This window comes from Trachemys scripta, chromosome 9 (assembly GCF_013100865.1).
Source record: "Trachemys scripta elegans isolate TJP31775 chromosome 9, CAS_Tse_1.0, whole genome shotgun sequence".
Lineage (NCBI taxonomy): Eukaryota > Metazoa > Chordata > Testudines > Emydidae > Trachemys > Trachemys scripta.
In genome coordinates this window covers 78,116,446-78,137,670 of record NC_048306.1, presented here as the reverse complement: position 1 = coordinate 78,137,670, position 21,225 = coordinate 78,116,446, and the positions used below count along the sequence as shown (strand labels likewise).

The window sequence follows — 21,225 nt, the reverse complement described above, 5'->3', positions numbered from 1 at the left end:
AAGTGAAAGTTTTCTCCCAGTGATTGCGTGAACATGAACAATGAGGTGAACTCCAAACCTTCTATGCCATTTCATAAGGGACTTTCAGTTCTCTGCCCAAAGAGAACAAAGTCATGCCATATGAAACAGATGAGCTAGACAATAACACCATGAATAAGAATTTGTGAAGTGCTGATTTTCCTACAAACAATAAATATTCTGGAAGTTTATTTTCAGCAAAAGCTAAATCATAAAATGCCAGTAGGACTGTAGATCAGTCATCTTGATCTTAGCCAGGAGACTATCAGGGAGGAAATCAACTGATTCTAAGACTCCACAGACTGTCCTCATATTATGTGAATTTCTGGCAGTTATGCATAAGTTCCTAACAAATACACGAGGTACTACTTCCTTAATGTTTGCTACTTCTAGAATTGAGTTCTAGCCTTACTACTATCATTATTCTTCAGTCCTAACGAAAAGATGTTATTGCTTCTTTAAAGTTGAACAATAGATATAAGGTGTTGGTCTTAATGTAATTTGTTGTATCCAGCAAAATTAAGAGTGAATGTTGGAAACCAGACATTTGTATTTAGAAATGTAGAAAAAGCAGAGATTTTGGTTCAGTAGAAAAGGACAGAGGCTTCAGAGGCTGCTCCTGATCCCTCATATGAAGATTTAACTTTGGATAAAAGTTAATGAATGTGAACTTTTGCTGTCAAAAGATTGTTTTTTTAATATATTTTTATTTTGTGTCTTTACAGATTTTTCTCAGATGAGAAAGTGTTTTCCTCTTTACTACTGTATCTGCATCTATTCAGAGTTTCTTCCATTTAGATTCTCTATAAATGAAACAGTGTAAATGTATAATTGCAATATTTTAATGTCTTCCTGCAGATGTAGAGCTTAACAATTTAATATGAAACATGCCTTACTGAGCTATAACTCTGTCTGGGTTAGCTGGTAAGATTTTTGAATGCCACTGATAGTCCCACAGTGGAACTTTTATGTGTGCTTTTTTAAGTCGGATATTTCCCCCTCACATCCCATTTTCCCACTTAATTTGCTTGTTTTGGTTTTCCAATTTCTTTCCCCCAATTGGAAGCTTAGGCTATTAGCAGATGTATACTGAAGAAGGCAAAGAAATGTGTAACTAACTTGTATATAGCAACAGAGGGTCCTGTGGCACCTTTAAGACTAACAGAAGTATTGGGAGCATAAGCTTTCGTGGGTAAGAANATATGAACTCTCAGATGCTTCATAAATTCATAGCAATGTTCCACTTATTTACTGAGAAGCTTCAAAATGTTAGAGGTAATATTTTGACCTTGTAAAATATATGAATTCATTATGGATTAATCTGCAGAGAATCTCAATTTTCCATTGCCTGAGAGATGGAATTATTAATTATGCATATCTCCACTCTTGGTCTCCTTAAATTAAAAAGAAAAATAACACTTTTGGGGCCTGATTTTGCACTGGGTCATACCAGTATAAACTCACAGAATCAGGCCCTTATTTATTGTTTTGAGTATAACATACAAAGAGAGAGAATATCATTGCCATATACAAGTTAAGTATCAGAGGGGTAGCTGCATTAGTCTGAATCTGTAAAAAGCAACAGAGGGTCCTGTGGCACCTTTAAGACTAACAGAAGTATTGGGAGCATAAGCTTTCGTGGGTAAGAAGTGAGGTTCTTACCCACGAAAGCTTATGCTCCCAATACTTCTGTTAGTCTTAAAGGTGCCACAGGACCCTCTGTTGCTTTTTACAGATTCAGACTAATGCAGCTACCCCTCTGATACTTAACTTGTATATGGCAATGATATTCTCTCTCTTTGTATGTTATACTCAAAACAATAAATAAGGGCCTGATTCTGTGAGTTTATACTGGTATGACCCAGTGCAAAATCAGGCCCCAAAAGTGTTATTTTTCTTTTTAATTTAAGGAGACCAAGAGTGGAGATATGCATAATTAATAATTCCATCTCTCAGGCAATGGAAAATTGAGATTCTCTGCAGATTAATCCATAATGAATTCATATATTTTACAAGGTCAAAATATTACCTCTAACATTTTGAAGCTTCTCAGTAAATAAGTGGAACATTGCTATGAATTTATGAAGCATCTGAGAGTTCATATTGCAAAAGAGGTGTCTTTACAATGGAGTGTAATTTTAAGCATTAAAATACTGTGTAATCTATGGATCTCATATGCATAACTATACCATTAAAAATTCTATATAGATTATAAACACTGCAAGAATACCTGAACCTTCTAGCATCTAACTTTTACTGAAAATGTTAAAAAAAGAAGAAAAACAGAGAAAAATAGTCACAAGGGAATATGATTGCTCATGATTTTGCATCTGCTGAAGGCAAGTTTAGGCCCAAACCCATTTTATATCTCCTCAGGATATAGATATTGAGTATGAGGTAGCAAATCCTGGAAATGCTATAAGCTTAAGGGACCAAAGATTTATCAGCAAAGCAATAGCTTCTGTGGCGAATATTAGCATTAAAAGGATAATCCTTTATTTGGCCCAAATCCTGCAGTTCTTTCCCAGTCCATTGAAATCAAGGGGAGTTTGCCTTAAAAAGAACTGCAGGTTTTAATAATAGTGAACCAACATTCACTGCATACATTGAATGTTTCCTACACTGAAGACCACTACTCAAAGCCCCTAATCACAGAAGTAGTCACATGACACCAATGGAAACAGTCTCAGGACTGGCTCTCTAATTCTCTCTTAACCACAAATATAGACATCTATCATTTTCATTTATCAAAACAAACTCATTTTTGTCTAAACTGAAAAGGCACGACTCAGAGACAATTTTCCTTTATATAAATGTACAATTTCTTTAATATTTTTACTACTTGTAATGAATTACATTTTAATTTTGAAGCCAGAAACTCTTCTCCAGTATATTAAATGTAAGGCACGTGAGAATGTGGCCAAAGTCTGAAACAGCACAGCAGAATGGTACTGCCATTTCATGGGGTCCCGATAGAAAATATTTGCTTTGCCTGTCTAATGTTCTAAATATAGAAAAGTACATAGGCTCTATCCACCTTGTGCTCAAATACTCTTACAGACAGGCACTACAGGAATTCTGCAATACCTAGCGCACATCTCATCACACAAGCTAGAAAGCTACAAGATTTTAAAATACTACGGTACTTGTCAGATGATTTTTTTAAATCATATGAATTAGAGATTTATTGCCAATTTACTAACAAGACTCCATAACTCTAAAGATCTGGCCTACTTCCAATATGTAATTTGAGCTATTCAGATAATTGTTCATTACTAATTATTATTATTATTATTATATGTATTAATAAGGTGATTAATGATTCTATAGCTATTTAAAGGTTAATGGTTTTATAGTCAGCTTTTAGATACACTGAGGTGTTAGTAAAGAGTAAGAATACTAAGTATATATTAAACTATTTAAATGTTTTAAATCTGGATATAAAGCATGTAGTTTACTTTTTACTACATCTGTTTAAAAAGTCCACGGGACAAATAGGAATTGTGACTTTGGAGGAAAAAATCCAAAATAATCAGTACCTTTTTAGCCCAGTAAATACACAAAAAAATGCAGGTGTTTTGCTGCTAGTTGAGTTGGGCAGGAAATTCAGTAAAGAACTATATTTCATTTTCAAACTGCCAATGGGATTTTCATGCAGTTGTCAGAATAATCTAATTTAACCACATCTCAACTATCTGCTTATAAAACATATACTAGCCAGATTACACTATATGTGAGTTTACTAATGTAGTTTGGTCTACTCTCTTAGGTGGTAATAATGGCCACGGAGCTACAGAACTGGTGCTGTGTTCCATCTGACACCTGCAGAGCCGTTCAGCACAAAGCTTTGACCAGGGCACAGAATGAAGTTCAGGCCATAGCAAGCCTTTTGGGGTTAACAGATGTAAACATGTAAATAGGGCAATACCAAATGCATGGACATTAAATACGTGTCATGGACCACAAAATCTGGTCTCCCCCCCGCTGAAATCTGGTCTTTTTTGTGCTTTTACAACATACTATACAGATTTCACCAGAGCTTCTCAAACTGGGGTTCATGACCCAAAAGGTGATTATGGGGGGGGGTGGACACAAGGTTATTGTAGGGGGAGCGTCACAGTATTGTCACCCTTACTTCTGCACTGCCTTCAGAGTTGGGTGGCCAGAGCGTGGTGGCTGCTGGCCAGGCACCCAGCTCTGAAGGCAGCACCCGGCCAGTACCAGCGCAGAAGTAAGGGTGGCAATACCATACTATTCCACTCTTACTTCTGCGCTGCTGCCTTCAGAGCTGGGCAGCTGGAGAGTAGCAGCTGCTGGCCGAGGGCACAGCTCTGAAGGCAGCAGCGCAGAAATAAGGGTGGCAATACCATACCATGCCATCCTTAATTCTGTGCTGCTGCTGGTGGCGGCTCTGCCTTCAGAACTGGGCTCCCGACCAGCAGTTGCTGCTCTCTGGTAGCCCAACTCTGAAGGCAGCGCCACCGCCAGCAGCAGCGCAGAAATAAGGGTGGCAATACCATGACCATCATATGATAATCTTGCAACCTCCCAACAGTCCCTTTTGGGTCAGGACCCCTACAGTTACAACACTGTGAAATTTCAGATTTAAATATCTGAAATCATGAAATTTACCATTTTTAAAATCCTACGACAGTGAAATTGACCAAAATGGACCATGAATTTGGTAGGGCCCTACATATTAAACAGTATATTTTTCAATGGTAAAAGAATATTTGGAACAAATTCTGCCCCAGTTTACAACCCACTCAACTCTAATGACTCCACCTGGTCAACAAGAATGATCACCTCCACCTAGTATTTTGAAATGATAACACAGAGTCATATAATACTTAGTCCTTTTCACCCCTGGATCTCATGGCTCTTTACAAAGGAGATAATTATCTAATTTACAAAGAAAGGATAACTGAGGAGAAGAGACTTGCCCAAAGTAATATGAGTCAGTAACACAGCCTGGAATAGAATAGCTTCCTGATTTCTAGTGCTATGCCTTATCCCCCATAACACACTTCCTCTGGCCTGACTGCTGCCTTAAGCATGAAAGTTTTAAGGTATTTCTCTAACCTGGAAATCACAGTTCTTTGGTGGCAATGCTGATTTATAATGGACTTGGCGGAAGCTTCCTATTGTAAACCATATTAAGGTTTTCAATGGTTTGTTTTTAATGAACGCTGGTGTCTCATTTTCAATCTTTTTACATTTTTTTCTGAACCTGCTGTATTTTAAACTTTCTTTTTTAAACTTAAAGACTAGTAGAGCAACCCAGGAGTGGGGATGTGAAACTTTGCACAGTCAAATGAGTAGAAGCTAAGAAATTAAACTATATGTTGATGTTGTAGCTAGTTATGGTGTTTTAACAATAAATTAATTTCAATTCTTAAGTTCTTTTATATCGAGGCATTTTATTGAGTTCCATGAGCTAAACCTGAATATCAGATATCTAAGTTACAATATGAATATTTTTTAAAAATAATAAGAATAGAGCTTCACAACTCACCACAAGTGCAGAAAATGGAGCTGGCTCATCATGGTGGCAGGGACTAAGCCCATGCACAGAGCATATGCACTAGATCAAGCCTACCACATAGAAGAAGAAGTATGTTGTATCCACTGCTATCCAAATGCCCCAAAGCTCTGACTAGAGCTGATTGGGAATTTTTGGTGAAATGTTTTTCATTGGGAAATGCTGATTTGCCCATGAAAAGTTTGGCTTTTGACAAGGGTCTATTCTGACAAATTTCTCAACTTGAAAACATTTTGGAAAAAAAGCTTAGAAATTGTCAAAATATTTTGTTCTGAAATTTTAGAAATGATAAAAATCCCGTTTGCCGCATCAAAATTACTTTTCATCTCAAAATTTAAGCTATATGAAAAATAAAACAGTTTTTACATTAAAAAGGGCCACAGTCAAAACAAAAGGTTTCAAATTTATTTATATGAAAATGCTTGATTGATCTGAACCACATTTTTTAGAATTTTTGGTTCACAGAAATTTTCAAGATTTTGACTTTTTGTTCCATTTTGGAACCGGAAAACTTGTTGAAATCTCGTAATTTTTGGTGGGATGGGAAAACCATTTGCTGCCCTGTTCTAGCTATGATACTGATTTGGCTATACAATTGGCCTACTAAGCCCTTCTTGCTAAGGCAGAACATTCCCTCCTTCAGCCCATGACATTTCTGTTCAGAGCAATGCCGGTATACTCAGGCTTTGCTCCCCTTCCTGGGATTTGGCTTTAAGGGCAGCAATATTATATTCTAGAGAAAACAAAGAGACATAATTTTTCTATCAGCCTCTGATTTATGACTCTGTGCAGTATTAAGTTACAGTCTGTGGGCTGGCTATTTAAAGTCTGGGATTATTTAATTAATAAAGAATGAAGAGAAGGAGCTGGAAATCTGTATGTTTCACAACGGACCCCTGAAACTATTGATAGTTGAAAATACCAGTCCTATCCTTTACACAGTGTACCAAGCATATATTTTTTGGAAGTGGCAGTAAGTCTGTAACTTCGCTGTTATAGTTGTCCTTGCATGACTGGAGATACCTGGCTTTCAGTTAAGTTTTCCAAAGAATGCATCACTTCTTTCATTAAATAATTATATTTGTAAGAAGGAAGGAAAAAAATCATGGAAGTCCAAAAAATGAAAAAAAAGATGCTTTCAGAAGTAGCCATGCTAATTTATGAAGGAAAATACTAATCTCAAATGCACTGCCTACTGTCCAGAGCCAGCAACAATCCACATGCAGTTACAAGACAACAACAAATCATCATTTAGAACACATGGTTTGCATTTCTGTTTTACTTATTTATTTATTTATTTAAAAGAATCTCTACTATGACTTTGCTATTTCTAAACAAAATATATGCTGCTTTTTACACCAGCTGCAGACCAATAACAATTTAGGGTTAAGGAACTAGTAACTGTAACCACACCAATTCCACAGAGCCCGAACTCTGTTACAATTTTTCCCCCTTATTCTCCTCTCCCCCATCCCTTGAGAAAAACAAAACCAACAAATCAGCAATAAAAAAAGCTATAAATCTCCATACTAGCACAGACAGCAATCCATATCTCCCAGACGCTATGGTTCTGCCGATTATAATTGCTTCATTCATTAACTATTTATCCTTGAAAAGAATATAATATTTACTCACTTTCAATGAATCAAAGCAGGCGATTACTCGTCCATTTTCAACTTGGCAGCTTTTCGATGGATGTGCAAATTTACATTCCGTGTCTGGTCGTGAGCAAGTCCCTCTTTGGAACTCTCTACACACTTCCAGTGTTAGCCATTTTGTGTCCCGAATTGGTGTGACACTAACAGCCATGTTTAGATTTTTTACAGGTAGTTAAAATTTTCAGTGAAACAAACAAACAAACAGCCAAACTGATAGATTGGAAATGATGAAAATGTCACCTCCAAAATACTTTTTTCCCCACACCCTACTTTAAAAGTACATGTAAAATTGTGTTGTCACAATATCAAAGAAAAGGTTTCCAACTAGAAATTCACAGCATGAAACTGCTAATGGAAAGAGGTTTTGTACTTAAAAGAAATGCTAGGTTCATAAGTAAGATGAATGTTAAAAAGTGTGGCCTGAAACTAGCCTTGTGCTCTCAGTAACCCATTCCGAGTGCCAATTTGGAGCCCAAAATGCAAGCATGAAAACGTGGCAGACCCTTTGACACAGAATTTCCAAGCTGCTTTCAGTAAAGTTGTCTGAAAGGTAATCTCCAACACAGCTGAATTTGCAATTGGGTTTTGTGGTGCAATCGGTATTGATTAGTTTGGCATAGACAGATGCAGCAGTTTAGAGCAACACTCGAGAATTTTTTTTTCTCTCCTTGATTTTCTGGCAGAAGATATCTTACTTTTTCAGCAAACTTATTTTTATACTAAAGCAGCCTGGGGCAATGCCTGATACTTAGAGCTTTTCTCTTGATTGTAAGTAGAAATGGGGGTGTCTGGGCTAGAGGTGGAGGGTGGATGTGCTGTCGTCGCAGTCTAGCTGGCAGCAAGCAAGGCAAAAAGCAGAGACTGCTCTAGAAGCGGTTCCAAGCAGCAGAGACGTCAGGAAAGGCACTTCTTAGTACCAACCTGTAGAAAAAACAAATACGTTAAAATTTACCAAGCAGCATTCCACTGAGGTCCCACAGCATAACAGCCTTGCCATGTGCTTCTAGACTACTATGCAGAATTATAGTCTGTCTGTCTCTTTCACACAAGATACTTACAGTGTAGCATATTGCAGCCAGCCATCGTAGATTTATTAAAAAAGGGGCCGTTTTCCCTTGTGAAGCAATGCATGATAGAGAGATAACCAATCACAGATAGTGTTGCAGCAATATTCTGGGCAGAAAGCCAATAGTGTGGGCTGTCTTATGAAAGGTCGCGCCTGTCAGACGTTCATTACTATGCTATAAGCACAGAAAATGTCCATCAGATGTGACTTATTCCACTGCAAGAGGACGAGCATGTGGGTTTTGAATTTACCCAACATGCAGTTAGTGGATTAAACCATGTTAGTTTTAAAACAGCCTCCAACACAAGCACAAGCGCCTGTAGAATCCCTATAGAAAAAAGCAAGCTTTCAAACTGCAGATTACTTTCAAGCTGCTTTCTCTCCAGTTCTGCCTTGAGCACAGCCAGCGTACCGTCTACTGTATCCGACACATGAATATAAAAGGAAAGGGGGAGTTCACAAATGGTACATTCTCCTGACCTAACCAATTCACTTCCTTCTAAACCATAAGTCCTGCCTCTCCACAGAAATCAGCACTTGTTTAATACTGTAAAACTATTCCATTCAGCCAGCAGACACTTTGTCAATATATCACCGGCAGGCTAGATATGAACAAAAGCACCCTTTATTCTGACCTTTCTCAAGGAAAAGCCCAGGTCATACAGGGAATATAAGAATTGCAGTGTTGTCAGGATGTCTGGCAAAACGTAAGTTAACCTCAGGGGAGAAAGTGATTCCATCACAGACACATTAAATATTAATCACAGAATTTGATTTAAGCAGCATGATGCACTTCAGAATGACACTCCTCTAAATAAAAGTGGTGGCGTGAGCTGATGCCTGCTGGTCTTAGCTTTACGTATATGCCTCTAACTCTGCACCTCTGAGAAACTTATATTCAAATGATATCTTTGTGGAAACAGCTAACTTTTCCTTATAATAGAAATGACATTCTTTGACAGAATAATTTGATGATTTTATTATTATTCTTCATAAAATCAAGACAACTGCAGCACGTCTTGCTACAGATAAAAACACATTAAAATTCATAAGTTTATTTCCTGATGTTTAACAGTTTCAAGCACAATCTTCATAGTTTAAATGAAATATATATTTATTTCCCAGGATTTAATTAGTGCTTCCTTTAAGACAAAAGCTTGTATTGAAGGCTATGAAATGCTTATTTATTCAAATGACCTCTGAGTTCTACTGGGAAAAGACCTATAGTTATTTACTATGAGTATCTTACTGTTTTAACAGACAGCTAGGCTTCCAGTGACATAAGACTACATTTGTTATTGTCTGAGTTTATTTTATGGACTGCCATAACATTAATAAAAAACTGCATATTGCAAGATATTACAAAAACATGTTACTGTATGTATACAACTGCAAGCTTTCATATGCTAATATGGTAACTCAGCAGTTTGGTTGTTTGTTTCTATTCTGCAGGTCAGTAAAAAGAGAAGTATTGAGGAAGAATTCAGTTTATCCATTTAACCTTATGTCCATGCTAAACAAGTTTTGCATTAGAAAACTAAACTTTGAAACTTTGAGAAATGGACATTAGGAGTTGCTCCTCGTCAGCAAATCCAAGATGGCAGATGATCTTTTGAGCATTCAAATAATTTATAAAGAGTCAGTCTCCGAAAAAGACACCTGGATGCTGAATATAAAAATAATTCAATTAATAAACAGAACCCTCTCCCTCTTCTCAAATTAGGAGATACAGAAACAGAGGAAGTTACAATGACCATGAAAAAACTAAGTTAAATATGGAAGACAAGTCCTGAAAACATCTTCAGAGAGCCTTCAACTGACATCCTCAGGAAATGAGTTCCTGACTGGGACCTAGCCCCTAGTCCTATTCAAACTGACAGTGAACAAGAACAACCCAGCTGATCTCAAATGACTTAATGGGACATAGGGCAAAAGAAGGTCCTGCAAATAACTCAATTCTAAATTATCTTCTTTTGCAACATGAGCCCTAACACATCCTGCACTTGTCCAATCTCTTTTAGGTGACAGAACGGCACACTTCTATGCTTCTAGTGCTACACCCCCATAAACAGCAGACTTTTCTCTTTCTACATTAGCATCACTGACAACATCAGCAGAAATGGAGCTCTAGAAACAGTGCTTGTCACTTTAGCATGGTTGCAAAGCAATAAGGAAGTGGGTGGTGGTGGGCTAGTTTGTTTTAAGCATACCAAAATAGACGGGGAATAAAACTGAATTGGAGACTAAAAGATATACCCCATAAATTCAATTGTAAATAGGGCTTGCTTTTCAGCGCATTCTTAACCAAGCCGATATTTTGTACAAGCAACCAGAAATATGCAAACAATTTTGGACACAATTATCCGCAGACACAATTTTCATTTATGATATATCTACACTCAGCAGGCTTGCCATGTGTTGTAGACCAAATCCATCGAGGTAACTTTTCTGTGGGCAGCATTAAATATTCAGATGTCCAACCGAATTAAAATTCAGGGGCAAACAACCCTGGATGCAACCTTGTGCCAGCAATTATTTCCATTCAGACCTTGTGGGTGCAAAAAAAAGGCCAGGTTTTGATAATCGGGCCAATAACATATGTTGAGAGTATTCCCAATTTATCACAATTTTATGGTAGATGAATTTGGCCCTAATCAAGTTGACATGGTATTGCCTTATCAATTTGCATATCTATTGCCGACAACTGATTTGCCAATGTTTCATCGTGTTATGATAGTCTTGTATGGAAGAGCATAATATTTTATGGTGATATTTCATCAGAGGCATTTCAGTCTCAGTATTACATATGGGAGTAAAGCTAAAAATGCTTGAGCCAAGATGCTGTAGATCCAGTTGACAGGTGCCCCTCAAGTTATATTAAAGATGTGATATAGCCCCAACTATTAATTTTCCTGCTTTTGTCTATTTAACATAATACCCATAGTACAAACTATTTGTGCCTAAATACTGAGGTGTATTAGCACATCCGCTGATATACTATTTATGCCATACTATAAAGGGACTAAGGGCCATGTTTTCAAAACTACTTGCTTAAGTTGCCCCCCCTTGAAACATGAGAGGACACATGCAAATCAGTAAGTGTGCAGGAAAATATGCATCTGTACATGAAAAATGGGCAACTGCTTATGCAAATGGCTATTTGCACAGGAAAGTACCGTTTTGCATGCACAAATAACGGAGTAATGATAATCTTGCAGCTAAAGCACGGGGCTGTGAGTTGGGAGATATGTGTTGGGAGATACTATTCCTGGTCTTGTAATGAACTTTTTGTGTGATCTTGGGAAAACCACTTATATTAATCTCTCTGGATGAAATCCTGGCCCAACTGAGTCAATGGTAAAACTCCCACTGATGTTCTTCATCTTACCATCTGTAAAATGAAAGTAGTAATACTTTCTCTCTCCCAGAGGAGTCATGAGACTTAATTCATTAATGTTTGTAAATCTTCTGAGTGAAGGTGTTATACAAATGTCAAATAGTACTGGTAGAAATGCACATTTTACTGGTACAATTACTTGTTTTACTTGTGGATAGAATTTAATGAATATTTTTGAAAATACAGCCCTCAGAGTCAGTCTTAAAAATAATCTGCAAAGCAAAAACAAAGAGCAAATTAAGGCCAAATTTATGTGCTGAATGTCTCCACTAAACAAGCGGGGGGATAGGGGGACGGTGCACAGTGCAAAAATATATTTACCAAACCTTCCAAGCTATTTTCCCCCTCCATGTGAAATTCTCTTGGTATTTTCTGGTTCAGTGAAGATATCCAAGAAGGCATCATTCTGTGAAATTTCAAATACCGAAGGACTGCATGGCTGCAATGAGACTTCACATATTTGTGATGACTCTTTCCAGGCTATCTCCACTTAATCAGGAAATACCACAGTAGCTTCAGGGAAGAAGAGTTAGACTTTTGTGGTGAAGCTCCTTAGAGGCCAGTTATTAGGGCATTCAGCACAAAAGGGTGTGCTTTCTCATTTTTGATGTGCACTTCACCTATAAATCTGAATTTTAATTGCCGGTCTGTAACAGTCATTACTTTTTGGCAATGTTGTTGTTGTTGTTTTTTGCTCATCAATTATTCGGAATTTAAATGAAAACCAAAGAAAAATATGAACACGCCAGCTTTAAAAAAGCAGATGCAAGCTAAAGAAATGCAATAAAGACAAATAAAAGATGTACTTCTCTGGAGAGGTTTAAATACATATGTGGAGAGAAAATATCATATCCTTGAAAAATCATTCCTCAAGTGAAACTGATCAGATTTAACTGCCTGTTGAACTGGGTCAATGCAAATGGTTATGAATAGCGTCACAAATCAAAACAAGTATTCAAATGGTAACTGAAAATGCTTAAAAGTTAAAGTTACACAGAAGAGGATCATGCAATTATGATTTCCAGTTTGTGATTGAATGTGTTCAATTTCTATCACTTCTCATTACTGTTACAAAGAAGTGTCATACGACTGGATTAACGATATAGTATTTTTCAATTCTCATTATAATTTGTCAAAGGAATAAGGTATCTGAATATGAATGCCTTATTTATACTGAAAAATACTCCCTAGGGAGCCATTGTTTTGACTCTTCCTATAATTGGAGTAGCTGGACATTCCTGTTTTCTCCATTTGCAGTTACAGAAGCCTTATAGAAACAGATGTACAGGCCAGACACAATCAAAATGCCCAACACTAAAAAAGGTTAGAGTAGTGAGTTACACTATTTTGGGCTAAAAGAAGCAAGAAAAGCTAATCTCACTGTCATGATAATTGTCAGCAAGAACAGAATTATGCAACATGAATCTATCTTCATGACAATGATTCTAGTAAGAATGGGAAATGGAGTAAAATTAATATATTATTTACATTGTTAATGTAATCTCACATCTTGCAGTTGCCAAATTAGTCCCAATTTAAATCAAGAAATATAAAAAACTGACCAAATTATAGCATTTTCAAAATATCACTGCCTAATGTAACGATTACCAATAAGATATCTAAACAATAAATGTGAAAGGAATGCAATAATTACATCATGGACCAAGTGAGAGATGTGATTATAGCAATGTCACAAGATTAAGTGAAAACAAAAAATTAGGCTAATTATCAAACTGGCCACAGATTTCAGAGCTGATAGAGCGAACAACATGCGTTTTCAGTGTGCTCTTTCACAGAATTTGAAGTTATTCTTGGTGCTCTTTCTAAGTCTGAAATTTTGAAGTAAACAAGTCTTGCTGGATGACCAGAGAGATACAACTCGCATACTCACAACATTGTCAGAAAAGTCAATACCAAAAGAATAACATCAGAACTTCTTAGAAAATAGACATATCTGATAGGCATTGATTGGTCTAGATTTGTAGAAATTTTAGTTCTCGGATGTAGTATGATTTCAAGTATATCGCTTTCAGCCCTTATCATCCACAAGGGAATGGGCTGGGAAAGAGAACAGTCAAGATTTATAAGAGAATTCATCAACAAAATGACCCCATATTAACTCTCCTGAGTTAGAAGACAACCTCCGCACTAAATTTATCAGGAGGAAGATTGCAGAATCAGGTTCCATACTTTAGTCAGTTTGAATTGTAAATATACAATTCAACATATGTTATATTAGAAACAATTTTAATGTAAAATAGTTTTTGTTTGGCACACAGGTATGATCCAATGCCTTTTGAAGTTAATGTAATTCAGTGGTTCTCAAAATTTCGCATTGGTGACCCCTTTCACAAAGCAAGCCTCTGAGTGCGATTCTCCTCCCCCCCCCCTTATAAATTAAAAACACATTTTTTATATTTAACCACTATTATAAATGCTGGAGATGAAGTGGGGTTTGAGGTTGGAGTCTGACAGCTCGTGACCCCCCACAACACTCAGTTTGAGATCCCCTGATATAATCCTAGGATGCATCAGGTAAGGTATCCCCAGTAGAGACAGGGAAGTGTTAGTACCATTATACAAGACACAGGTGAGACCTCATCCGGAATAGTGTGCGCAATTCTTGTTTCCCATGTTTAAAAAAGATGAATTCAAACTCGAACAGGTTCAGAGAAGGGCTACTAGAATGATCAGAGGAATGGAAAACCTACTTTATGAGAGGAGACTCAAAGAACTTGGCTTGTTTAGACTAATCAAACAAAGGCCAAGGAGAGATATGATTGCTCTCCATAAATACATCAGAAGGATAAATACCGGGCAGGGAGAGGAGTTATTAAAGTTATAAACCAATGTTGACACAAGAACAAATGGATATAAACTGGCCATCAAACACGTTTAGGCTTGAAATTAGATGAAGGTTTCTAATCACCAGAGGAATAAGGTTCTGGAACAGCTTTCCAAAGGGAGCAGTAGGGCAAGAAAATCTAACTAGCTTCAAGCTGGGCTTGAAAATGTATGGAGGGGATGGTATAATGAGATTGCCTACAATGGGATGTGGCCCATTTGCAACTGGCTAGTGGCAAATATCCCTAACAGCTGGAGATGGGACACTAGATAGGGAGACTTCTGAGGTGTCTGTCTGGTAGGTCATGCTGACATGCTCAGGGTCCAAATGATCACCATATTTGGGGTCGGGAAGGAATTTTTCCCCAGGTCAGATTGGCAGAGGCCCTGGAGGGTTTTCACCTTCCTCTGCAGTGTGGGGGATGGGTCACTTCCAGGTTTAAACTAGTATAAATGGTGGATTCTCTGTAACTTGAAGTCTTTAAATCATGATTTGAGGACTTCAGTAACTAAGCCAGAGGTTATGGGTCTATTACAGGAGTGGGTTGGCAAGGTTCAATGGCCTGCAGTGTGCAGGGTATCAGACTAGATTATCATGATGGTCCCTTATGACCTTAATGACTCTGAGTCTATGATGGAAAACCTCTCATTGATTTCAGAGGGCTTTGTATCAGGCCCACGGATAATAAATGTTTCTAGTATTTTCACAACCTATGAGACCCTAGAAATCAAACCATTTTTACATGAGTGCCTAACTATGGATTTAGGTCCCTAATTTAAGGCACCCAAGTTTGAACGTATTGTTTTATTATTACTGTGAATTTACCTTGCACTGACAGTGACCTTACAAAGAATGGATAAATGTGAAACCAAGGGCAGCTTCAAACATTCTTTTTGAAACCCTACAACCCAAAAATTACTTGCTTGAATTCAGCCATGAACATTTTCTTTACAGTAAGTCTTAATCAGCAGCTTTCTAGGACTCAATCCCCAAAATTAAAGTTCACAATAAAAACGGGAACTCATTCTTAACTATAATTGCCATTCTGGCACTGTTGTACAATTCCTGTAGTCCGATTTATTCTAAATTTATACTATTTAATGTTAATTTATACAAGTTAATGTTATTTTCAACATGAAAAGTAATGCTGCACAAGCCCAAAATGTATTTTTTCTTTCAAACAGCAACTACAATCTTACTATACCAATAAATACAAAACTTCACAATAAAAATGAAAACCTAACTCTAAACAATTTTTTCATCCTATTGTACATATCTGAGCGTATTCTAAAATTTGGGATTTTGGACACACACATTCACATATAATATCATCTAATTTATAGTGCATACAACAGAGCATCAGATGAAATAGAAAAATAAAAATATGTACAACTGAACTAGAAGGGCATATATACTGACTTCTACTACACCCTTCCAACTTGTAAGATATATGGGCAGGTAACGGCATGCTGGAATGTGTTAGATTAGAGTCTATTTTTCTATTGATCTTACATACATATCAAACACAAATACACGATTTGGCTTCACTTAATATGTAAAAGGTGCATACGTATTGGCAACAAAACCATATCCATATTTCAATCCCTATAAATATGCACTTGATTTTGTAAATCATGTAGAATTTTGTATCAACTTGGCATAGTGGGATTTAAACCATGCTACAAGTAACATTTACAAAACAAATTAACAGACGGAGTTTTGTTGTTTTGTTTTTAATTACTACTGCATGCTGATAATTATTCTCAGAACTTCAACAACTAAAGCTTGTGTTTGGGAACTTTCTTATTTTTTTAATTTTTTTGTTTAAAAAAAACAGTTCCTTAAACTGGGTATAGAGCTCAGAGACATTACCAAAATCAGTCTCAAACTGTCAGATTGTATAATTTTGAAATTATTTACCCAATCTTATTAAAAATAATTGTATATTTTTTGTCCTCCTGGGGACTAATGTATAAAACAAAAGAAGTTTTTAGACCACTCTATTTAAGCGATATGCTGTAACATAAAAAGATAGATGGCTTTTCAAGAAGTAAAAATCCATTGACTATTCAAACTCTCACATGTCAAAAACATGTTTGATTAACCTCAAATGTACACTTAAAAGTTCTCCTTAAGCCAAACGATTTAGGATACATCATTACAAAACAAAGTTGGAAGACTTTTCAAATTCTCATCCAGGATATCTAAATTATCTTTTCTAATCAACCATCCATTTATACCAACAGATCCTCCTTTGGTTAGAGAGCACATATGAGAAATGTAGGCAAAAAGCTTTTTTTCAGAAAGTTGGAGCAGGGCATAAATTGGTATTTTAATAGATACTGTACAGTAGAACTTCAGAGTTATGAACACATCAGGAATGGAGGTTGTTTGTAACTCTGAACAAAACATTATAGTTGTTCTTTCAAAAGTTTACAACTGAACATTGACTTAATACACCCTTGAACTTATGGAGAAGAAAAATGCTGCTTTCCCTTTATTTTTTTAGTAGTTTACGTTTAAACATAGTACTGTACTTGGGGTTTTTTGTTTTTTGTCTCTGCTGCTGCCTGATTGTACACTTCTGGTTCCAAATGAGATGTGTGGTTGGCTGGTCAGCTCGTCACTCTGGCATTCATAACTTTGAGGTTCACTGTAAATAGATACTTATGGAATTATTACCATAGCCCTATAATATAAAGATTTTAAGATTCAAAAGATAAGATTATTCAAATGAATGGAGCTATTTATTTGCAAAAAATAAGAATCTGCCTTTAAAGTCTTGTCTGATCTGGACATTAATGATCCTTTCAATCTTTTCATAACAGTAAGGTTGCACACAAGTGTGCTGGTCCAGAATTTATCTTTTCCCACAGAATGCCATATTCTGATTGTCTGCACCACACTTGTGCTCCCAACCACAGAGGTGCATTTAACGGTGCAGTGATTTTTGTACACATTTAACCCCTGATTCTGCAAATACTTATGCATGTGAGTAACTTTATGCGCATGAGCAGTCCCATTGAGTTGGGACAATTCACATGAGTAACTTTACTCATCCATAAATGTGTGTTGTGTTGAGGCCTTAAGCCCCAGTTCTGCAAACATTTACATACATATATGACTTTACTCAGTCTGACTGAAGTCCATTAGATATATCATTTTGATCATACAGAATTCCAATCAGGTTTATTTTTAAGACCAATTTTGGTGGTAGGTAAGAACTTATTGGCAACATTATTTAAAAGCAAATTACCAAGATATAAAAATATAACAATTGTGTATAGAGAATTATGGAACATAACCAGTCAGCCCTTAAATGACATACAGTTATGCATCTGAATATGTCATATGAGGCAGACATATAAAAATAGCATTCCACTATAAATTCTTAAAAAAATTATATTAAAATAGCAAAACTTTCATTAAATAGTATTGGAGATCTAAGAAAAACCAAAGCATTTCCTTGGAACTGTTGGACATCCATCCAACTGCTTTGTCTAGCAATTACAGCACAGAGTCAAGCGACCTGAGTTTTAGTGCTTGTCTACACAGTACCCTGTGCACACCAGCTGTGATGTAAATTCTAATGTGCACTAGCATGCTGCACACTATCTGGCCCATGTGGACCCTGTGGTGCGCACTAAAATTTCTCTAAATTAGTCCGTTTCAAAGAACACTACATTAACATACAATAGGGAAGTTTTACTGTGTACCAGGAGGGTCCACACAGGCAGATTAGTGAGTTGGTGGGTATGGACTAAGGCACCATGTAAACAAGCCCTTAATCCCCAACCTTTGGCCTGATCCTGCACGATTATAGTTAATAGGAGCTTCCCTTATCACAGAATTAAACCAATACCCTAGCATCGGTCTAGAGGATGAAGTGCTGCTGGGGATGCTGTCATTTGGATGTTATGTAACACCAAGATTCTGACCCCCTATAATTATTTAAAATATTACTTTTCACAGGAGAAAATCTGCTAATATCTAAGTGCTCATCAACGAATATATAAATTTCATTTAGAACAACTTGTTCAAATGTCCCCACTTAGTTGAAACTGAATATGTTGCTCTCAACTCCCTTTCCTAAAAGGGCTGCCATGTAGCATCGTTTGCACAGAATGGCTTTGTTTCATCCCAGAATGGCTGCAATCCAGTAAGAGGCAAAATGATCCTGAGGTGATCACCCTGGGTTCTCACTGGATTATGCTATATAAATGTCAAAAATACTACTACTATTAGTACTTATTGCTAGTAGCATTTGCTCGAGCCAGCAAGCCTCGCCACATAGCTCTGCTAATGCACCTGGCAACACCCACACTTTTCCAGTGCCAATCAGCATATTCCAGTATTGCAGAATTGTGCCAAATTGTGTATGGCGATATTGTTATGTGACTATATATGAACTAGAGACTTGGATGAGACCACCAAAAACATTTATTTTTGATGTACAAGTAAGTTGGAATTTGAACCTGGCCTCCCGAGGTTCAATGGGCTACTTGTCTAGCCTACCTGAAACCTATACATCTTTTCCCTTCCTTTACATTTTGTAATGAGCCAAATTCAGGAATCTAATTACACAAATATGTACTACTTCCTCGTCTTCAAAATGTGGTACAGTTCACATGCTCTTCTGGTCCTCCCTGGTTGCGGCCTTCCAGGTCAGGACCAGAGGTCATCAAAACATTTTAGTACATAGCACATGATCAACGGTCCTGGCAAGAGTGATGATTCATCACAGGTTCTTATGTGGGCAGCTTTATTTTACATCTGCTTTGAAGGCAAAAGGAAAACGGGCCTGAATTTGGTTATTAACAAATACAATGTAACACATTCTGCTCACTCCCAAAATAAAAACAGAATCTTCAACAGTCCGGGCATTTAATTAAAGAATAAGGGGCAAATACTGTAGCAACTATATGATCCTGCCAAAATATAGCAAAGTTATTTGAAAACAGGAGAAACTAGTTGGCTGTTCAAACCGGTGCAAGCTGAATTTATGCTGCATTTATTGAACAAATCATTCAGACCAATTTCAAAGCTTTAGCATTTGCCAATGCTAACGCACTCATATTGAAACAAAACCCTAGTATTTGTAGAATATTAGGAATTGCCAAGGCTCAACTTGTCCAGTATCCTGTCTCCAACAGTGGCCAGCACCAGATGATTCAGAGCAAGATGCAAGCAACAGAACTATAGGCAGATGTGTTGTTATCTGCCCTCCATGAGGGTCTGATCCTAATCCCTAATATGTACCAGTATTTCAGCAGCTGTAGTTCATACTATAGTATGTATGTACTGTAGTTCATAGTTCAAATTAAAAACTGAAATGAAATATTGACACTAGATTAACAGATTCTGAGGCCAGAGGTGACCATTGTGATCGAGTCTGACCTCCTGTATAGCATAGGCCATAGAATGTCCCCAAATTAATTTTAGAGCATATCTTTTAGAATAACATCCTATCTTGATTTAAAAATTGTCAGTGATGGAGAATCCACCATGACCCTTGTTAAATTGTTCCAATGATGAATGATTCTCACCATTAAAAAATTTCATTTTATTTCCATTCTGAATATATCTAATTTCAAAGTCCAACCATTGGGTTGTTATATCTTTCTCTGCTAGACGGACCAGCCCATTATTAATATTTGTTTCCCACGTAAATACTTATAGACTGTAACCAAGACTTATTGAAAATTGGCATTACCAGCCCAGCAAGCTCCTCTGCCAGCTCTTATAAAACTCTTGGATACTGTACTATTTACATTCTTTTTATACCCATTTGATGTACACCTCTACCCCGATATAACGTGACCCGATATAACACGAATTTGGATATAACACGGTAAAGCAGTGCTCTGGGGGAGCGGAGCTGCGCACTCCGGTGGATCAAAGCAAGTTCGATATAACGCGGTTTCACCTACAACACGGTAAGATTTTTTGGCTCCCGAGGACAGCATTATATTGAGGTAGAGGTGTATTTGTTTCAATTTTAAAAACTGCAAACATTTCAGTAGCTGGAACTTTTTACATAGGACACACTAAGTCAGTGCAAAACATTTTCAGTTTAATGTATGGAGATATATATATAGCTGTATGACTCCCATTAACCTTAACAGGAGTCACACAGCTAAATGTTCTGAATGAAATTTACCCCAGCAGCTGTGGTAGGGTAGGATATGGGGATGAATGCATTTTAGTTCAAAACATCAACTTCTCTAAGTATGACAATGTCTGAAGTAGAATATCTTGTATATTACAATAACTATTGTACTTTCATTATCATATATTCTATTTTGTTAGTTGTACTAAATATACCCATCTGGCATATTAAAAATCCTATTTGTGGATTAATAAAAAATTACTGGGAATCTGAAATCAACATTTGTATGAGACTCTAAAGCCTAGATATGACTTTTTTGGTTTTTAAACTTCCTTTAGTTGATTCTTAGGTATACTGAGAGGCTACTGATATTTGAATACAGTCCTAAATATCAGTTTCCACTGGCTGAACAGAGTTCAGTCCAAACATAGGCATCATTATTATACAGTATGCTTAACTTTGAAAACAGCAGTAGTTTCACTGATTTCAGTTAAACATATGAATAAGTGCTTTCAGGATCAGGGTCTAAGAATTTTAGGGAGTCAGGATAAAGCTCCTAATTAGTCAACACTGATAAGGAACAAAAGAAC

General features: G+C 36.8%; 1 protein-coding gene across 16 annotated transcripts in view; it reads right to left on the bottom strand.

The window, feature by feature from the left end:
• The window catches only part of MBNL1 (muscleblind like splicing regulator 1), a 196,201-nt gene that overhangs the window by 145,995 nt on the left and 28,981 nt on the right, over positions 1–21,225 (bottom strand). For 11 of the 16 annotated variants that reach the window (XM_034782406.1, XM_034782414.1, XM_034782404.1 and 8 more), the window contains exon 2: positions 7,196–8,139. The exons of 3 other annotated variants lie outside the window; for them this stretch is intronic. In XM_034782406.1, coding sequence (XP_034638297.1) covers positions 7,196–7,369 — 174 coding nt within the window. In that variant the 5' untranslated portion in view covers positions 7,370–8,139. Of the gene's footprint in view, positions 1–7,195; positions 8,140–8,170; positions 8,252–8,276; positions 8,534–21,225 lie in introns of those variants that run through there. 2 more of the 16 variants (XM_034782405.1, XM_034782413.1) reach the window with 2 other exon arrangements.